Source organism: Falco rusticolus, chromosome 9, assembly GCF_015220075.1.
Source record: "Falco rusticolus isolate bFalRus1 chromosome 9, bFalRus1.pri, whole genome shotgun sequence".
NCBI classification, from domain to species: Eukaryota; Metazoa; Chordata; class Aves; order Falconiformes; family Falconidae; genus Falco; species Falco rusticolus.
In genome coordinates this window covers 49,995,131-50,016,279 of record NC_051195.1, presented here as the reverse complement: position 1 = coordinate 50,016,279, position 21,149 = coordinate 49,995,131, and the positions used below count along the sequence as shown (strand labels likewise).

Here is a 21,149-nt window from a genome sequence, read left to right as displayed (position 1 = left end):
ATTTAAACAGTATTTTACAAGGATGCATTCTAAAACAAGGAAGCAGATATTATAGATCATTGTATGTAATTTATTTGAAAAGAACAGAATCTTCAAACCTTCTATCAACTGTATTAACTCTGAGTCTTTACTTTTCCTGGGGTTTGTGGTAAAAAAATAAATCCAAGAGCAATGCTCATGTGACCAGAAAATTTGGATGCAGTTCTTTCTTGACAGAAACTTCAGAAAGAGACACGTAGAAAAGGCTTTTCAAGAGCAGGCTGTATTGACCTAGCAGGAATCCACAAAGAAGGGTGGGACGATGGGCAGTATCCCATCTCTAGCAATTTGGTATTGTTACCAATTTAGTGGGTTTTAATTACTGTTGTTAGGTTCTGTCCAGATGTTCAGAATGAATAGGCTGAAGTCAGCCTTTTCTCAATAACTGTTGTTGAAAAAACTGCTGCAGGCTTTCAAGCACTCACAAGAATAAAAGAATCAAAGAAGAACTACAGATGCCCTTACTCAATCTTCTGTCTTGCTCACATCTTTTTTGTACTTTAAACCTTATAGGAGTATTTCACAAAAGCATACAAACCAATTCAGAACCAGAACCTTTAAAGCAAATCTGTATTGCCTTTTGCCTCATCTGACAAATGAAGAATGTTTTACATAAAACATATTTGGGAGTTTCAGATTTAAAAGACCAATCTTACTCAGGTAATGGCTTCTAATTTTCTTTGTATATAAATAACAGTAATTATATTCCCAAACTGCTTTTCATTTCTGTTCAGAACTGAAATAAGTTCTCCACAACCCAGACTTCAGATTAAAGTGATTTTCAGAACTTTTGAGTAATCCTGAAGATGTATCTGTGGCCACTGGCAGGGAAAAGCACTGTTCTGTTAGCATCACTGAAGAGGTTCAGTGTTCTGCCTCTGTATTTGGGAAGCAGTTCGGAACGGGGGGACTGGGCTACTAACCCTACAGGAAAGCCTGCTGCAATGTGTGTGCCTGCCAAGTGCAAGGGCCAGGACTCCTTGGAATTTTCACTGGAAAAGAAGACACACTTGGACACCACCCCCCCCAAAAACCCCACAACCCTTACACCCTTTGCAGGCTGTTGATCTCTCCAGGGCATCACAGACAACAGTGATGATTACTCGTCATGAATTCCATATTGTAAAAACAGGGAAGCTAACACCATTTGACTAACTCTACTAGGACTAAACCATAGATAGAAAAACAATCAATGGATTTCTGTGTGGTGTTTTAATAATTCTGAATTTTAAAACCTGTTAAGCAACTGTTACAGTGTCTGTGTTAACAGAGTAGTATTTGGGGAAATACCAAGTGCTTACAGGAACTGTATTTTTTGAAGACAGTAAACCAGACTGTAACTGCATCAAAATAGTCAGATCATTTTCCGCTTAGACTCCCTCTTGTGGAAATCATTCTTACTGACTTGTTTTGACCTATTTTTCTAGCGAAAGTCACTCCATATAAGGTATCGCAAAACTTCCAATCAGTTCTGTTGCATAGTGTCATGCGTTTAAAAGTTAGGGCCCTGACAATAACTGAGTAGTTGTACAACTGTAGTAGATTGCTAGCATATTTTGTATCTTCCTGCCGAGTCCTTGCTTTTTATTACTCAGAGATTTGTTTATTTATTATGTAGGTTAAAAAAAAATATCTAATTTTCATCTATGCTTTTCGTTCTTTGTAAAAGGCTTCTGTCCAGGCAACGTGGAGCGCAGCATACAGTGCCTCCCTGGTAGGGGTTGAGTAATGATTAAGAGGTGAGTGATTCATGGAAAGTACTCATTGCAGAAAGCAGAGGATTCCCTGTACATTGCTATGCTAAGAAAATGGAATTAGTTACGTCTCAGTAATGGAGATGGAAAATGCCCACTCTGGAAAGACATTTCCATGGGAATGTTAATACCAGTGGCATGCTGCCTTGCAGGAAGGTGCAGTTTGAACCTTTTGAACCTGACACTGATACACAACAGAATTTGATGCTTTCCATAATGCGTGGCACTGAAATAAAATCCTTATTTTCTTCTAATAGTCTGTTAGGAGAGGAAATCACCTTGTTTTGATTTGATTCGATGTCTAGTAGGTATTTGGGCAGGAAGAACCATTAACTCTTTTCAGTCACACTTAAGCCCTAATCAACTGTCAATTCTAAAATAAGTAGAATCTCTGCACTTGCTTTAATTGAAGCTCTTGGCTTTTGTAACAGTAAAGTTGACAAAGCATCCTGTTCCTTCTCAAATCGTAAATCATCCACTGAAAACACGCTGTGTGGCTGCCCTCTAGCAGCTTTTGTGGTAATTTCTCTTTTAAATAGAGATGTAACTACCTTTAACAGGTTTGTAGGCCCTAAAGCTTTCCAAAAAGACACACTCAAAGGAATTTCAGTTAAACACAGTGTAAAACTTAAAATCCTAATATTAATCTGGAATATTAGGAGTCTTAATTTTGAATGTGTGGACTCATTAACTGTTGCTATAATTTTTGTGTTCATGTAAAGAAAGTTTGTGTGTCGAGCTGAGAATCTGGGTAAGTTTATCAAACTGGAGAGATACAGAATCCTTTGTAATGTTACTTCTATACATTTATCTCATCCCCTGAACCTCTGGGATTTCCCATGAACTGTGAGATTTGTGCAGCATCTTGCATTGTTAGGTCTTTAGTATTGCCTGTCGCAAGCGTTTAGAAAGTCTGTTATAAAAAAATCAAAGCCTAAACTATCAAACTGGTTAGAGCATTTCACAGGACATTGTAAGACACAAGATACAGTATTAATTTCACTTGAAACTGGAAACAGAAACATGAGCTCCCTACAACTCCTTCAAGATTTTGGATATTGGCCTATGCCAAGCATAAATGTCCCGTGTCCCTGCACCTTGCCAGGCTATTCCTGTTTGTATTTTCCCCAGAACGAATAACCGTACCTCATTAATGGTGGGAGAGACTCCATCCTTCAAATGGTTCTGGCTTTGTAGGGATTCTGAGGCAGGACAGGAAACATGGCCGTACTCCTCCTAGATAGTGTGTGAGATACCTTTGGGTCTCTTATCTGTGTACTATATTAATTTTCTTTGTTCTAGAGATTACCTAAAAATAGAGTTGGAAGACAATTCAGAGGCGGCTGCAGCGGTGACTTCCGAAATGGCAACATCGAGGCCAAGGGGCAGAACCATTTTCTGACGGGCTGAGGCTTCTGGGCGGGTTGCTTCACTTTTCCACCATGGGGAAAGCCCGAATTTTCTTCAGCGCTAAGGCGCTCACTCGACCCTGCCCCTGCCCCCGTCCGTGCCCCAGCTCCTGTCACCGACCCTGTCACTGACCCAGCCCCTATCACTGCCCCTGCCCCGTCCCAGCCCTTGCCCCAGTCCCTGCCCCTGATGACCTCCCCAGCCCGTCACCGCCCCTGCCCCTGCCTCAGCCCGTTACTGCCCCTGCTCCAGCCCCTGTCACTGCCCCTGCCCCAGTCCCTGTCCCGGGGCCGGCCTGAGGCGCGGGCACCTGCGGAGGAGGCACCGCCTGAGGGGGCGCGCGCTCCCGCCTCGCGCCGCGCCGCGCGGCGCGGCGCCCCGTCCCGCCCGGCCGCGCCCGGCCCCGCCCCGCACGCCGGCAGGGAGGCGGGGCAGCTCCGGCGCGCGGCCTCCGCGATTGGTTCCGGCGCGGCCTCTCGCGCCCACCTTTGTGCGGCCCCGGCGCCCGTCGAGAGTGGGAGGGGAAACCCCGTGCGAGGGGCGCCGCCATCTTGGATAAGGGGGGTGATGGGGGCGCAGTGGAGCCAGCGGAGCCGAGCCTGAGGGAGCCCCGGAGAGAGGCGGAGACCCGGCCCGGCCCTTGCCCAGCCTGAAGCGAAGCGCCACAGTGCCCGCAGGGGGGACCGGGCTGCCGTCGACCGCGCCACGCTGCACAGCCACCCGCTCCCCGAGCCCAGGTACGGAGCGGCCGGGGAGGGGCGCCCCGCGGCCCGGCCGGGCCTGGGGCGCTAGGCCCCGCTCCGCCGCCCGGCCAGCCGGGCTCCTCTCGGGCGGGCGCGCCGCCCTCTCGCCGCCCCCCCGGGGCAGGCCCCTGGCCGCCGCCCGGTCCCGGTGGCGACGCTCCCCCCTGCTGCCGGCCGCGGCCTAGCGGGGCCGCACTCCCCGGCGGTGAGCCCTGTCCGTTCTCCGGGTGGTGCGGCTGGCCCCGGCCTCGGCGGGGTGGCCGCCCTGGCGCCCGGCGGCAGGCGGGGAGAGCCGGGGGCCGCCGGCCAGGCCGGGACCGGGGAGGGCGAGGCGGGCTGGGCAGTAGCTAGGCCGCTGCTGCACTGTTGTCGCCGCCGCCTGCCATTGCTCCTCTGCACTGCACACCGCCCGTGTAAGGCGCCACCACCACTCGTGCACATGAGGGGGACATACGTGTGTGCCCCTTAGTAATTGTTGCAGCTGCGCGTAGCGCGTTTACTATATGTATATATTATACTCTGTGTGTGTGGCCGATGTGCAGTGTTATCTGTACTTTTGATTCTTATGTTGACCAGTGCTGTCATGAATTTCGACAGAAAAATAACTTCGATGAGGGCCGAGGGGAATGCCACTACCTAGTCGAGAAAGTGACAGAGGTGCTCTAGATGCATTTTCTTTTGTCAGTGCTTATTTGGGCTAAGCAGAAGAACGAAGCTCTCTTCGTTCCCCTAGTTGTGTACTGCCTGTTTGCAGCACGCTGAAGGTTTCTGTAACGTTTGTGGGTACCTTTGTCTTCAACTGAAAATGTACCGACCTACCCTTGCAGTGAAGCCAGGAGAAGGTGTGTGTCTGCAGTGGGGTTTCTAGCAGTGGCTCTGTTGCTCTGGAGGTTGCTTGATGTGGACTTTGCTTTGTAGGCCCCTGAAACAGAGTGGATCTGTGTTGTGGTGTGACATTTTTTTCACAGAAGTAACAGTACCCCTTTGTGAACAGGATTTACTTGGGTTGTCTAGATCCTAAATCACTTCAAACTCCAAGTCAGGAGTCTTTTAAGTTTTCCAGTAGCCAGATATTATCATATGGAATGTATTAGTTTTGGGACTGGTTTCTGACATGATTTGGATTGAGAGCATCCTGTGCTTGGGCATTACTCGGGAATGGGGAGAAAATCCCAACCCTGGGGGACTTAATAACTAAATATCATATAGTTAATATGGATTAAAAATTAATTTGGTGGCTTCCTGTAGGGATCTGAAAACATCATAAATCTGAGTGGAAGGAGGAAGCTGTTATTTTACCTTTCCAATTTATTAATAACAAAAAAAAAGTTAGCGTGAAGGGCAGTAGTTTGAAAACAAACCTGTTATACTGGAGGTACTAGGATTTAAAATGTAAATAGATAATTTAAAACTACTTGCTTACTCTTGTGCATCTAATGGAACCTGCATATGATTGGTGTTCATTTTGCTGTATCCTTCTGAAACAAAGGGGTAGACCTTACTTAATTTTGTTCTAAAATGTGTTTGTGACTTGTTTTCCGTGGTGAAGACTCTAGGCAGTTAGATACTATTCTGATTTGTTAGACTGACTACAAAACTCTTCTGGTTTCAATATATCTGTCCCTAAACTTAGGCAGTATCTCTGGAACTTGGTTCTCCTGTTACAAATGCAGACATGAGCTACAGGTTAGACTGTTTTATAGGAAGAGGAAAATAGGATAAATGAGGATATACAAATGGATAAAAGACTATGGCTGAGAGAATGGACATCAGAGAAAGTGCTCTTACTAATGAGGACAGGTGTGCAATATTTAGTTTAACCAATGTGCTAGGGTGTGGTTAGTAAGAAATGAGGTGTGTGCATATAGATGCAGGAAGTTAGGAAATAAAATGGAGGAACTTATTGGAGCAGGATGTGAAACAATTAAAAGGACAACCAACACTGTGTGTGTGACTGGAAAGCTGTTGTGGAAGATCAAGAAGTGAAGGCAGTATGATACATAGCCTTGCTTTTAAAAATAAAGTCAAAATTGTCCTATAGGAAGAGAAATGAAGGCCTGTGAAGTCTTCGGAAATACTTATTAGGCTTTAGGCTGAGTAAAGGTGTTTTGCATGATTAAAGGATATAGCAAATGCATTTCTTCAAGAACAGCTTGAAATGGGGCTCTGCACAGTGGAAGCTTGTTAGTCTGAGCCCAGCAGCCTGCAGGCCTGGTGTGCTTTCAGAGAAAGAATAACTGGACATGGAAATAATAAGGAAATGCAAAGTGATCTTCAGCAGCAGATCATAAGAAGCTTGCTGGCTTGCTGTCTGATCAAAGATTAGTTCAGCCAAACTTACTGTCTTGTGCTAATGAAATACTTTAATGAAATCCAGATGGGGAAAGCTAGAGAGCGTGACTCTAGAAGAGCTGAAGAATGAGTGAAGAACAGGCCAGCAACAAGTAAGGCTGTCAGATAAGTGTGAAAGTATTGGACTGCTAGGAGGCTGCTGCTGACCCTCCTCAGGGATCAGCCTGGGAAGAGAGCTTTGTAAAGACAAGCCTACAAAAAAATGAACACTTTGGGGAGGCTGTGGGGCCATCACCTTAGAGGGCTGAGGTGTTTGTATGTTTAGGAAGACCTGAATGTCCTGAGTGTAAGTCATAGAACCACAATGAAATTTAATTGTAATAGACCTCATAGCTTGCCATGGACAAGAGACTTACGGGAATTCACTGCTTGGGTGTATTAATTGATAACAGAACTGTTATTTATTACCTTCCAGTATTTTTACAGAAGACACAATTGAAGCAATTATAGACTGTATTTCTAGCAGCCTTCTAAAGTACCGGTTGGACTGTGTTGGTTTGTGTGCTTGACAAAAATTTTCGTCAGGGGAATAGTACAATTATGAATTGAAACAATTCTACTTGTCCCCAGTTCTTATCCCCTTATTGATCTCTTCAGTGTTCACTGTTAATTAACATCTAAGTAAATACGCTGGGAAGAGCAGGAAGGTTATGCCCTGGGAAAGAGGATAACTACCTATTCATTTTGTGTAGAGATTTAGAAGCTGTTCTAAATAATAGTCATTGGCTGCATACAGTTGCTCTTGTATGCAACTAGTTTTTTTCTTCCAAATGGAAAAAACTAACAGCTCTTCAAAAGTTATTTCAGTTTGTGAAAGGAATGATATGATGGCATTGACTTTTGTAGAAGGGAACTGGACTTCAGCTGTGAGATCCTTTCCTGCTGCATATCCTTGAGGAATGACTGAAAGAGCACATGGATGGCCAGTTGAAACACAAAATGCCTCTGGCTTCAGACTAACTAAACAGTGCTCCTCTGGCTGCAGAATGGTATGTTTTTAAAGGGAGCTGGTAATAATAAGGCAGTCCCAAGTTTGAAGCTGATTGCATGTGGTTAATACCATCAGCTGGCCAATCCACACAGAAATGATACCTCTGAAAACAGCAATGTGTAGTAAAACCTGTGCATACAGGTTCTGGTCTCTTCTAATAACATACCTGCTTCTCATTGAGCATAAAGGTATGAAATTTCTCTGTGCAATTCGTATCTAGTGAAGAGTTAAAATTGTGTCCTTGAGTTGAGCTAGAAGGAGCTGCATGGGTCTCACAAAACCTGGTATGCATATAATATTTACACTTATGTTATTCTGATAAAGAATGTTACGGCTTTGTGCCTAGAATGACCTTATCTCAGCTTGTACAGATGTATGCTGATACTTGAAATAAGGCATCAGTGAGTTGTCAAAATACCTGTGCAGTGCTTGTTGATTAGAGGAGGAAATGTAGGTGTACTAGTATTTCATTAAGCTAATCTGTAACTTTATAAATTAAAAAAAAAGCCTCTAAAGGAGAAGTTGATTTGGAAAATGGATTATGATGATGCTGTTGACTGTAAAATTTCTAGTCCTAACTGTAATGCAGAAATTAATTGTACAAGCTTTGAAACTAGCAGAAATCTGTGTGTAGTGAAGCATGATACTCTGGCTAGTTGCCATCCTGAAATAATGCTCTAAACTCTAGGGAAATATTACCTCTGAGAAAGGAGCCAAAACTGGTTTGAAGTTGGCAGACTTCCCTGGAAGAAAGATGGCAGGTAGACCAAGTTTCCAGACTAAACTTCTTTTACTTTCTGTTTAACAGTAAATTCATGGTTGGTTAACTTTGTCATATTGTATGATGTCAGCAGTGGCTGAAGGTAAGTTGCATGTACTTAATGTGCAACTTTCTCAGTCCTGCAGTTCTTGCCCTCCTGGCTTTCTCAAGAGGAGAACTGCAACCACTCGTATTGGGGTAACTAAGATTCACGTGTCTGGAACAGAGGGCTCTGAAGTGGAGGTAGAACTCCAGTTTCTACAGATGGGTGATGCTGTCAACATATATTAACCCCTTGTATTAACATATAGCTAATGTTTTTATTTACTGAATCCTGTTGTGCGTTATTCTTGTCTAGACTTCCTTCTTTCATCTGCAGTAAATGCTGAGATGGTCAGTTTTCTAAGGCTGAATTCTCACCATGGCTTCTATGTTTTTTCTCCTTCAGCATGGTGTCCTTCTGGAATATCTGTGTTATTCCAAGATCTGAGTACAGTTTGAATTCCTGCTAATCCTTACTGGAATTTGAGTGTTTAAAAGATTGTAATTTTGTTGAGGTCTTTTTTTTTTTCCTTTTAAGTCATCTGTTCTCCAAAAAAGATTCCTGACCTTTAGTAGTAATTTAGAGTATTTCGGAGTCTTTTCTGTAATTTGACCCTTAGAATAAATGTAATACTAAAGTGTTGCTTTATTTTTCAGTTTAACTCCAGAAACTGTGTTTTTAATATCTACAAGCTTTCAGTATGTATGTCTTTCAGCCACAGTGGCTTCTGCAGTAACTTTCTGGGACTTGAGAGAAGGTCTAGACTCATTGTATGAGTGAATTTCTCTATCAGTATTATTACTCAAATTTTTTCTTTAAGCTGTGGGGAGCATGTATGCGCTAGGTCTGGCTGTACAGTGGGGTGTGTGGTATCTCACACCTCCTTGAGGGGCCTAATGTCACTGTAAGAATGAGGGTGAAGTTTTAGCAATGAGATGTGGCTTGACTTCAAGTTAGTCCTCCCTTCCCACCCATTTCTTAGCAGAATTTGTTGCCAAGCACAGAATTTGCTGGTTTTTCTAACTCTCACTTTGAAGTGGGAACTGATTTCAATGCATATGTTGCAAAGAAGTGACAGTTTCTTTTCTATTGAAATAGCATAGACAGACTACTTTACTTAAAGAGTATAATGAAAATTGACATATCTTAGCAAGCAAAACCAGCCTGTCAAATAAACAGAGATGTATATTTAGCAGTAAAGATTCTAGTTAAGAGACTCACTTAAAATTCAGTTTGTGAATTAGAATTCTGAATTCCCAGTTCGCCCATTTAAAAAAACCAACCAAACAAAAAAACCAGCAAACTCTTCCTCACTTTCTAGTGGTGGTTGCTTACAAGTTTTGGATAGTAGGTCCTGTTCCCCTCACTTGCGGTATACAACAGTACTGTAAAGTCATGTGCTCAGAAACATGAAACTTCTTTGAGTATTTCTGAGTACTTAGCATTCCTTAGCCACTTGGTCTGCTGAAGGAAGAGAGGATCACTTAGGTTTCTGCAGGACAGATTTCATAGCCACGTGTGAGTGGTTCCCTATCTTGGAGTTTACAATGCTAAATTTATTTTGTTTTAAATGGTATGTTGTGAGAACAAGTGCATTGGATCAGAACCTGCTCAGTTTGAATGTTACTGCTATTGGGACATGCTGGAGAAGAGGAAGAACATAATGTGTGAAGATGTATTCAGAAAATTTGAAGTATGGGTTGTTTCCACAGCGACGTATTAACAGTGAACTCTGTATGGAGCAGTTACTTGTCCTTATTTGCTGGTGTTGAAGATAATCGGTGCATGTATTGAAGCTGATACTCTTAACTCTGGAATCTTCCGCTTCCATGAAATAAGGCAGTAATGTTGCTGACTTGCTTGGTAAAGGACAGTGCATTTTCAGTCCTGGATGAGAATTCTTACCCAGCATAGTGATGGGAAGTGGTCTGTCCACTGAGCAGTTGATGGCCAGAGACTGAGGAGGGCAAAGGTGATGTGGGATGGCTGCATGAGATTTCCCTCTATTACAGCGGAGGTTTCCTCTAGGATTTGGTTGATTGATATGACTGTTCTTGGAACTTCTGCAGCACTTAGTGTGGATTTCTGTCTTGCCAACACATACAGGAACTACTGTCCAAAACTGTCTTTTGTTTACTCTCTTGGATTAAACCTGGCTTGATAGAACTGTGTGTGTGTGTGTATAGGACTTAGGATAGATGCTCTGCATACTGCTTGGGGTAGGACTTAGGAGTTTCCCTATTGTGAGCCAACCATGAAGGAGAGACAAGGTGCAGATCAGTGACTGGCACACAGTAAACCCTTCTTAACTGCCTGCTGGACTCCCCCTCCAAGGTCTAGATAAGAGTGTTTGCTTTAAATCTCTGCTGTGTAAAGCAGTGGCTGTTGGCTGTGTGCTGTGAATGAGATTTGTCAGTCACCTTTCATATGCCTACCATTCACTATTAAGGATAATTGAGGTTGATGAAGCAATACTTCTGAAAAAAGTTACAGGCTTATAAGCTTTCTTATGTGTCTTTTTTTTCTTTACTGGTTTCATTTGTCATGTGAGTGACACATGACTGAATGAAAATTTTTCTAGGCTAAAGCAATTTAAGTACTGTGTTTTTCTAGTGGCTGGCTATCTGCCATGCAGGAGCAGGAACAGAAATGGTGAATTCCTAGTAAAAATTTTCCACTTGCTTAACTGATCATGCTACATCTAGTATAACGTAAAACCTGGGACAGAAGCAGGCATTTCGCATCTGTTATGGTAACTAGTAATATCTGGCCTGTATAGGCTGGTAATCCTGGTTAGCTGATGTAGTAGTAAGTCAACTATTAGACCTTGCAGGTTTACACAGCTGAAGACATTTCTACTAGGAAAACATAGGAAGACTCTGGAATATTGAAAATACTTACTCCAATCTAATTTTGACTGTCACTTAAAAAAGAGAAACTGCTAAGCCTTGCTGTAATGCTACTGTGCTGACAAAGCCACAGAGATGTTAACAAACTTCCTGAACATCTGATTTGTGGCTTGTACAGCTTTTCTGACAGGGAAATGTAGCAGGGCAGACCCCAGTTAAGGCTACTACAGCACACACTTAAGTAATTCTTAGTTGTTTGATGCAAGCTGCACTGTTTCCTTTGTTCCTGTTGCAAGTCTCAAAAGTGTGAGGTAATAGTTCCAAGTTGCTGGTTTTGTTAAACCTCTTCAGATTTTTCTTTTGGAGTCAGATTTTATTGTCAGTTCATGTATCAGCTGTTTGACAAGTGAGCGCTGGTTCATTCAGTGACTCTGTACAAAGCAAGAAGCTAGTGGAGCTTTTCAACAAACGGCTTTAAGTCTTTCTGGACAAAATTGAATGAGTATCAATACTACGCAGAGCATGTTTCTTTGTAGAGGCCTTAGTGACAGGGGTTTGGAGCAAACGATGTGGGAGTTGTGCTGAGTGTTTCTGGCACTAATTCAGTGACCATGGGGAAGTACACAAACTTGAACTGTGAATGAAAAGATAGTTGGAGGGAAAGGAAGGGGGTTTTGCTTATGTGAACTAAATTGGCTGAACTGGGTTACATTTGAATAAGTAGCAGTTCTGATGTGTTCTGTCTTTTTTTTTTTTTTTTTTCCCCTAGTGCCACAATGGCAACTGCACCTTACAACTATTCCTACATCTTTAAGTACATCATTATTGGTGAGTATCTCTGGGCACCTACCTGTCTGTGTAAGTGTGACAGCCTACCTACAAACACTGTGGCTGTACTATTGATGTCTGTCACATGTTACTTGCTATGTAGTGGTGACTCTTTCAGTAGTTGCTTGTCCAGCCTCAGTCCCTCACAGATCACTGCACTTGCTCTAAAGGCTTAGCAGCTGACAATATAAAGGCAAATGCCTTGCTGCCACAGAATGAGAGCTGTGTGACTGGTGACAGGTGAACTGGGAGTGGGGGTGAGTACCAGTGCCTGTACTGAGTACACTTCATTGCTGAGTTACTGTTAAAAATAACTGTTCTTCTTGACATGCTCAAAAATACTGAAGCATGTTACCTTCCCTGTTAGGGCATAATGCTTAGCCCTCTGCATAGCACTAGGGAAAAAGGCATTGTAAAAACATGTGCATGTGGTCCTTTTCTTCCAAAATAACGTTTATATTTAGAAAAATTGCTAAATATATTGGAGATAGGGAAAAGCTTTGGGAGTCAACACAACTGGGATGTTGTGTTAATTCAGGTTTGCTGTAGCACTTCATCTCTGCATCATTACTCAAAGGTTTTACAAGTTATGTTGAAGATGGGAGTGCTAATTGGAACCCATTGCTTTAGATAGTCTGACAGAGGTTTACAAGCCTATTTTGTGCTTAAATGTTGCTTTTAGCTGCAGCTTCTGTGGATGTTCAGAGTCAGGGACTTGCATTTATTACTGTCTTTGAAGAACTGGTCTTGCTGTTAACTGTTTAATTCTTAATGACCTTGTTTATGTGTAAGTGATCTGTAATCTTACTGTAATGGTTTGTAAGTTGGGCTGCTGTGACAGTCTCAGACTGGAAAAGTTGATTCTTAAATCTTGCTATTTCTAGCTGTTGGCATTGTGGAAGTGAAGCAATTTCTTGGTGTGTTCATGTTGGTTGTCAGTATTTTTTTATGACCTTATCAGTAACTGCAAGTAAGACAGGAGCAGAGTAAAGACTCAAATGGTAAAGCTAAAATTTAAAATAAACTGTCTGTTTCTCATACCTTGTGAAATACCATTGTAAAATCAGTAATAAAAACTTTTTTGAATTTTCTGCTCCACCCTTGCTCGCAACTGTGTACCTCTTTCCAAAACTATAGTGCAGAAGTTGAAAAATTTAAAGACTGTAGCCAGATATAGAACCCTACCCAGAAGGTCTGAGAAAGAAATGGCTGCCCTGTACCATTTGTTGTGTGGGATGAGGAAAATGTGCTTGTTACAACAATGATGTGGTGTCAGCCTTAACTATTCTTTCTGTAACAGGGGACATGGGTGTAGGAAAGTCCTGTTTGCTTCATCAGTTTACAGAAAAGAAGTGTGAGTATTTCAATTCATAATATTCTAACTGGTATGCTTCATCCCTCCTTCCTGCCTTTTTGTTTTCATCATGCATGAGCTTGATGTGTGCGGTCTTCATCTGTATGGGTTTGTATTGTACTTGGTCAGATTTTTGTTTTGATTCCTGCAGATGTAGAAAGAAAATGCTGATGTAGTTACAGCGAAACTGCTGCTTCAGTCAGTCCTACCTGTGATGAGTGGGAAGACTGTGACTGTTCTTAGAGCTTTTCTGGGGAATTTGATACGGAACAAACTGAAATTTCTTGTCTGAAATTTACATGTTTTTAATACTCGTGTAGCTTGGATGAAAGCAGTTGGAGTTTTTTAGTGCTGTGAAGGACTTAAAAAAAAAAAAGGAATCTTTTTTTTTTTCTTTGACTCTTTGCAGACTTAAGTAGCACTGTCATTCTCTGTAGCTGCTGTGACTCATGGCGCTTGGACTGCCCTGTGTGATGGGGTTAAAGGCTTACTGCAGTCTGAACTGTAACAATAGTCATGTATGACTGTGACTAAGAATTAGCTTCACTTTTAATGTGTGTTGTATTGGAGTTTGCAGCAGCTATTAGCTCTATGACTTTCCACATGTTTTACACACAGTGGTTAAGTCTGTAGGTATTTATTGGTGTGAAGTAAATCTTTTCCATGCGCTACTTGAGGTGTGGCCATGAGTCGGTAGGCGCTATAGATGAAAATACTTCGGTATTCTAGTAGGGACAGGTTTTTTTAACTGTTGCTTTTAATTAAAAACCAGTATCAGCCAACTGCTTAAATGCTACTTTGCATGTAATCAGACTCTTGATGAGGATGTCTTGTTCTTAGTTTGTCAGCATTTAAGACAAAGCAGTACAACTGAACAAACTTAACATGCCAAACACCTCTACTACAAGACTGTCGCTAACTGTAGGTAGCTTGAATAGGTACTCATCCTTTCTATATTTTCTCAATCTTGCTTAAAGCTGAGCTTATAAAGATGAGTTTATTATAATTAGAAAGATGTCGTTTTGGTTTTGACTTGCTGTGTTGATAGCTACTTACAAAACTGGCTTTTTCCTGTGGACAGTCATGCTGTTACCCTGTTTGAAACAGCTTGAGTATCTTGTTTTTGAAGCTGTGTTACAGACTTTTAACTGTATCTTGGTAATTCCATAAGTTATCTTTTCCTACTGCATTAAAATAGTTAACCGTTTCTGCAAGGATAGACTGAGAATCAGCTGACACCTTCTGATATATATGGCCAAACAGCAACAGTGTACATGCATCAGAGAAGGCAAGGAATTTTATAACTGTTTAAAACTAACAGCAGTTCACTAAATGCTTCGTTTTACTTCTGGTTAAGTGGTCCAGTTTGGGTACTGTAGCTGTAAAAATGCTTTTTAGAGGCTGAAAAATCTAGTAAAGATAACTGAAAACTGGTGATAGTCATATCTCTGTTGTACAAGGAAGGTCCCTTTGCTAGAAAGATCTGATCTCTGCTCTTATTTTTCATGACAGTTATGGCAGACTGTCCCCACACAATTGGTGTTGAATTTGGCACAAGAATAATTGAAGTTAGTGGCCAAAAAATTAAACTACAGATTTGGGATACAGCAGGACAAGAGAGATTCAGGGCTGTCACACGAAGCTACTACAGAGGAGCAGCAGGAGCTCTCATGGTCTACGACATTACCAGGTAAGGTGGTGTTGGCTGGTGCATCTTGTGTTGGGAGCTCTGCGTGTGCTTGACAAGCTGTTTGGATGCCACAGCCCTTGTGTGTACTGCCTTGTCTGTCCCCTTGACTTCCATTGAAAGGACTCTTGTCTGGATGGATTCGTATCCTGTTGTGTGAAGCTTAGCACACTTTAAATACTGGAAGAGTTGAAAATGAAACGGAATTGTGTGAGCTGCTTTTCTTGGAATACTTCACTGCTTACAGGCTTGAGGATCTTGTCAGTTCAGGCCTTGACTGCCTGTGTTTAAGTTGTTTAAAGAACTGGCTTTGTCCTTAAAATGTGCTTTTCAGTACATGGATTTTTTTCCCTTCCTGGGAGGCCATGGATACTGCTGCTTGCCTGGCAGGAATATTCTCAAAGAGTAGGCACAGGTCAGAACATTACCTCTGTTGCAGTGAGGTACGTAAATGTGCTTCACAGACTGTGTATTGGTGAGATGCACTGGAGAAGTCTGACTTGTAGGCCCCTTCACAGGCTGGTCCTCCAACAAAACAAGGCTGCACAGAAGCTGTCCTGTCATCTTTTAGCAGCATCTTTAATTTTCACCTGTAAAAAGAGTAATTGATCAGATGTGCAACATGAAATACTTAACGCTTTGATGTCTGCCATCTTCCCCAGGGGCTGTTCTTGGTATTTTTCAAGCACTGTTGGGTTTTTTTCTGCATATATAGCTATATCTCCTGTTTGCTTAAGTCTTGAGTAAAATACAGTCGTAGGCACTGTTTGCCACTGAAGTGCTTTTCTACTGTACGGCCTTCTGTAAGGGCACTCGTGGGAAATCCTGTAACATGTTGATACGAGGACATTTACACTGTTTTGTGAAGACGGTAAAACTACTACATGCTAGAAGCACGAGTTGGTCTGTCTTTCACCTGTGTTGTGAGAGTTGCTCTGGAGGTTTAAAGTTGACTTGTTGAAATCTTGGTGTGAGTCCAAACAAGATGCTGCCACTTTGTTTTGAGGTGGGGGAGAAGAACAGGGATGACAGATGTCACTGTGTTCAATGGATGCTGACTAAACTGTTGGCATTTGGGTGTTTTAAAAAATACCGTAGCTAAAATGGTACTTGCTTGATTCTTTGCAGAAGAAGTACGTATAATCACTTAAGCAGCTGGCTGACAGATGCAAGGAACCTCACCAATCCAAATACTGTAAGTTGGACTTCACTTAGCTTGAAAGCAAGATTGCTTATTGCCTAGCAAGAGGTGGAAGGCTTAGGCCAGAGCATTTGCAGTGGTAGCAGTGTTCTCTTAAATAAGCTGCTTGTGTTTCTCAGCTACTTGGCTCTGAGTTATCCTTCTGTCCCCATTTTGCAGTGCGTCAGTGACTCTCTTCCCTGACTGCAACTGGAGCAAAAGTGTAGGCTGCTGCACGAGAAGGCAGTGGTCTTTTCAGAAAGTCTGGTTGTGCTACTTGCCTTTCAGGGGCCTGCTTTCAGCAGTTGGAGACGAAATGGCGATTAAATCTGGACAAACTTTTTTAATTTTTGTCACTACTACTTGTTTTGTGGTAGTAGTGAGGTGAATGTGGTCTCATCTTAGGTTGGAATATAAATCAGAACTTTGGCAAAAGCTGGCCAGGTCTTCTGGAGGGATGGGGCAGGAAGGTTCTGTGTGTCTGCCCACACCACAAAACTGCTGTCCTTCAGTCTTGCTCTGAATGTTCCCACAATACTTTAGCACTAAGTTTGTGGGAGGACACTGTGCTGGGATGAAAAACTTGCAAAGATTCTGGCTGGATTAGCGGGTGATTAAACAAATACAAGAAATAGCTCAAGGTACAGCTCTTGTGAATAGAGTAGGACTACTGCTCTGCTGCTTTTTAGGACCTCACCTCATGAGAACACCTAAAGCATTTGAAAGTGGCAGCTGGAGATGCTACTCCTGACTTTACAAGGGGGGCACTGCTGGAGCAGTGTCTTCCTGAGAATGTGTGGCTTTTGCAGTTAAACTTTCTGTGTATTTTGAGGGGTTTTTTTGTCTTATGAGGGTGGTAGTGAAAAAGTTAATAAGCTTTTTCCTAGACTAATTTTCTCTCTTCTGAACTAGGTGATAATCCTCATAGGAAATAAAGCAGATCTGGAAGCACAGAGGGATGTTACATATGAAGAAGCCAAACAATTTGCTGAAGAAAATGGTGTGTTTTTTCTCTTGAGCTGTTACACTTCTTACAAGATAGCGATGTTAAAGTGAATCCTCAGCATTGATAGCTGCAAGCTTACGCTTCCAAAGTAATGTAATTATATCTACAGACTTCTACTGTGCTTCAGGTAGTCTGGCTTAACTCTGTGCTTAGTTCTAGAAAACAGCTTGTGTGCTTTCTTTTGTGTGCCTTAACTTGGCCATAAAGTACTATTTAGTAATAAGAGTGTCTTGCATGTAATCTGAAGGTCATAGTATGACTTAGGGCTATTTGAAGTATGTTATGCATTGACTGTTAAACCTCTTGTTTCTAAACAGGTTTATTGTTCCTCGAAGCAAGTGCAAAAACGTAAGTTACTTTTGTCTAGAGTCATGATTCAGATGTGATCTGTTTAAGAGGAGTATATCGGTTATGACTAAGTACAGCCATAGAGTTCAGGTATAGTAGGGTTTTACAAGTCCAAAACCCCCCGTTTTTGAGTTCTCTTAGGTGGTGAGGTATGCATAGAGTATCAGTCATGTCAGCTCTGACTTGAAGGTAACTTGGAAATTAGACCTCGCTACATGTCAGGCAGAGACTTGTTGAAATCAAATTAACTGATTTGCTTCCAAGTCGTTACTGAGCGTAGAGCGTGTGTGGGTAAGAGCGGTTCAGACTTTCCTTCCCTCGGGTGTCGAGCTGTAAGCAAGCTCTGCGGTGACAGCCAGTCCCTTCAGTTGCTGAGAGGCATCACTGCACCATGTTTGTGGTGGGCCGTGTCGGCTGGGAGCCTGTCGGAACACAAGGGATCAGATCTCCAGTGACACTAATAAATGTGGTTCCAACTGGCACCTGTCGTAATGGAACCTTTTAACAAAAAGGTTTTGATTAATAGTGGCTCCCCTATCTTTTAAGCCTCTTGCCAGAACCGCTCAGTGCATGCGGCTCAGCGCCTTAGCTTATTTTTGCTACTTGGTGTTTTGGCATGTATTTCTTATTCCTGGCTGGTCCTTGTAGGTATGATGGCTAGGGAGCAAACCGCCCTACCAAAGGATAGGTTACTGAACGTCGTGGTATGTCTGCTTTAAGTGCTGTAAGCTTTTTTTGCATGCAAGAGGACAGGGTAGCAACTGCTGCTCCGTGGTGACCTGTCACATCCCAGCGAGGGTGCCTAGCCAGCTGCTGCCATAACCTGCACTGCTTGGAAATGCAGCCTAAGTAACTCCTGCTGCTCTCTTCGTAGTGGAGAGAACGTTGAGGATGCGTTCCTGGAGGCTGCCAAGAAAATCTACCAGAATATCCAAGACGGAAGCCTGGATCTGAATGCTGCAGAATCGGGTGTACAGCACAAACCGTCAGCTCCGCAGGGGGGGCGACTAACCAGCGAACCCCAGCCCCAGAGAGAAGGCTGTGGCTGCTAGTGACCTCTGTTTCATGGCTCCATTTCTGACCTTTCACCTCTGTCTGTCAGAAGCGGTGCTTTTGACTGCTTCCCTGTCTTCTGTACATCTTACTGGGTTTAATTAAAACTCTGAGACAAGTTTAACACAGTACTAAACTGCTAAACAACTTTAGATGTAATCAGGTTATCAAAGGCAAGTAGAGTAATAAAACCTCTCCTGCATGGTAAATCTAGAAGTTTTTTTTTTCCTTGATTGTCCTTGTGATAGTGTCACCGATACATAATTTAAACTGAGCACGGATGCCGGACTCATGATTTTACACTTTTGCAGGGCTTTGTCTTGTATGGTTTAATTTGATGGTTCTTTGGCCTTTCTTCCCCACCTCTAACTGTTTAGAGCTGTCCGTAGTAAAGGATAAGTTTTTGCTGTGAAATGACTTCTGATGGTAGCGAGGGGCTCTGTAACCATGTGCTTTTTGTTGGAAGAATTCCCCGTGGCCGGGGGGGCTGACGCAGGAGCGTACGACTCGCCCAGGGAAACGATCCATTCATTCTTGTGCTCATAGCTTTACATCATTTTTTTGCCACTTCTATCCTTTACATTTGTTAACAGAACGTAAATATGTATAAAATTTGAAGGAACTGAGCTAACAGTTAAATACATCCTGTGTATATGATTTTAATGAAGAAAATGATTACTGGCATTAGAACAGTATAAAGAAAATACCAGTTTGTACAGTATGACCTGTATGTGACCACGTTGCCCTGTTAGTCCAGAAATAGATGTGACTGCAGTTCACTCACATAGGCTTAACTCCTTGGTGTCAACAGTGGACATTGTGCTGGGGGAGCTCGTCCCGACGCAGAAATTAACACTAGTGGAATCTGTCTCTCATCTTTGCACTGTGGTATATCTATGCCATTTTATTAATCCTGTTCTGTGCAATCAGCAGTGTGCTAACCCGCTTCTCTCTTCAGTAAGCGTTTCGCATTATTGGGCTCCATCAACTGCCTTGCATCGTATACAAAGGCTGGTTCTCTTGCACACCTTTACGCTTTTATACCTTTAACTTTTTCAATGGTCAGAGGCCGAACTGGACAGTCAGAACAACACGTGTGCTCTCTCGGGATTTTAACTGCTGTTGTATTTAAGTCCTGTGTGAGGGTTTCTCAGGTTTTTTTCATCAAGCTTTCGAGCACATCCTTTGTGGGGTGACGCAACCTGTAATGCTTGGGCGAAGGGGAGGGACGGAGTGGTGACAGTGTGCGTGTGGATGTTGTGGAACCGTGTGCAGGGTTTGACTGCGGCTCTGCGTGTGGTACTGCTGTGTCTCCTGGGGGCCTCTGCTTGGAAAACATCATGTACGGTTTAAAAAGGGCAGGGGGTAAGTGCTTATTGTCATCTGATGTCTGGCTCTAGCCTTATGGCAGTGTTTAAATACAAAGTAGGCTTAAAATCCCTCTCTAGACACTAAAACTATACAATGTTCAGACTTGTAAGTAAACAGTGGTACCAGAGTATTGTACAGTCAATGTTAAATAAAAGCCAAAACTGGAATGTGCAGACAATAGGATTTGGGTAACTTGTGCACTGTCCCTTTGTTTTTGTCTGGTTAGTCCTTTTTTAACTAATATTCTTAAGTAGATGGGTATGTTCAAGACCTACAGCTAATGCATCCTGCTTAAACCAAGGTTGCACCGCAAAGGGTTTGCCCAGGGACCACAACCTGCTGCTGGTTTGAAGTAAATGTTCTAATGACTACAGCTTGCTGAGGTGCAATACCTGTACTCCCAGAGTAAGTTACAGTAGGTCTTACTGTTTCTGTCATGGAAAGGATCTGTTTGGACTGCTGTACTCCTCAATTGATGTAACAATGCTATTAATCTAAATATTTGTAAATAAAGTACCTGTATCTAGATAATCTGTTCTGGCTTCTGTTATTTGCTGTGGTGTGACTCCTGCAAGGGTTGGGCCTTGGGAGCAGTTTCAGCTGCTCGTGGTTACCCCTTGCCATGGACCTTATGCTGCAAAAACTGCACAGGCTTTTCCCCAGAGGAGCCTGGAACTGCTCTGGGAGCTGCAAGAGGCCAGGGCCAAGCCCAGCATGAGGGGTGGGAGCTGGGTCACATTCCCTGCCTGTGGAACTGTGGTTGCTGGGTGCTGTGCTGCAGGGACCCCTTTGTGCTTGTGGCTGAGGGAGGGTGAGACAGAACGAGGGGAAGGGGGGGCTGGGGAGGCTCCCTGCTGGAGAGGGGAGTCCCCATTACAGTCAAGGCTGGGAGGGGCCTCGGGAGCTCACCTGGCCCAGCCTTTTGTGGGACACTGAATTGTTCTTGCTGTAAAAAAAACATACTATGTGATAATACCCCCAACAGCAATGCCTGAGCCACGTTTGTAGGTGCTGTTCCATCACGTGCTGGTTCTGCATCTTGTGGTGACACATGCTTTCACCTCATCTCACACTCTAGCATTGTTTTGCCACTGCTAATTAAGAGACTTGCTGGGAACTTCATGAAGCCATTGCCTATAGCCACATCTTCAGTGCGGGATGGGTGGCAGACACCAGCAACAGCTCTGGCACAGCAGTGTAGGAGGAGCTTCACTCCCTGCAAGGCAGAGCCAGAGCGGGCACTGCCAGCGCTGCAGGTGTAAGTGTCCTTAGTGTGTTTTGTTGGTGTAAGTTGTCCCTGACCCCCCACAGATGAAAGCAAGCGTCAACTACTGACACTTCAAGGAAGTACTGAAAAATAATTGTATTTAAAACATCCATG

The 21,149-nt window shown here is 43.2% G+C and overlaps 1 protein-coding gene across 2 annotated transcripts; it reads left to right on the top strand.

The window, feature by feature from the left end:
* Positions 1-3,720: 3,720 nt before the first annotated feature.
* RAB14 (RAB14, member RAS oncogene family) lies at positions 3,721-20,299 on the top strand. 2 transcript variants are annotated; one of them, XM_037399559.1, is made up of 8 exons: positions 3,721-3,940; positions 11,711-11,769; positions 13,070-13,123; positions 14,636-14,813; positions 15,939-16,005; positions 16,903-16,990; positions 17,314-17,344; positions 18,219-20,299. In XM_037399559.1, the coding sequence occupies exons 2-8, from the start codon at positions 11,718-11,720 to the stop codon at positions 18,394-18,396; spliced, it is 648 nt and encodes a 215-aa protein (XP_037255456.1). In that variant the 5' UTR covers positions 3,721-3,940; positions 11,711-11,717; the 3' UTR covers positions 18,397-20,299. The 2 variants fall into 2 exon arrangements, with proteins under 2 accessions (XP_037255456.1, XP_037255457.1); XM_037399560.1 differs by lacking the exon at positions 13,070-13,123.
* The last annotated feature ends 850 nt before the right edge of the window (positions 20,300-21,149 follow it).

Excerpts from the sequence above, each read along its gene's own strand:
- RAB14 (XM_037399559.1), top strand. The coding sequence starts at position 11,718 with ATGGCAACTGCACCTTACAACTATTCCTACATCTTTAAGTACATCATT. Across the intron at positions 13,124-14,635 it reads TCAGTTTACAGAAAAGAAGT|TTATGGCAGACTGTCCCCAC; the intron begins GTGAGTATTTCA and ends TTTTCATGACAG. Across the intron at positions 16,991-17,313 it reads ACAATTTGCTGAAGAAAATG|GTTTATTGTTCCTCGAAGCA; the intron begins GTGTGTTTTTTC and ends GTTTCTAAACAG.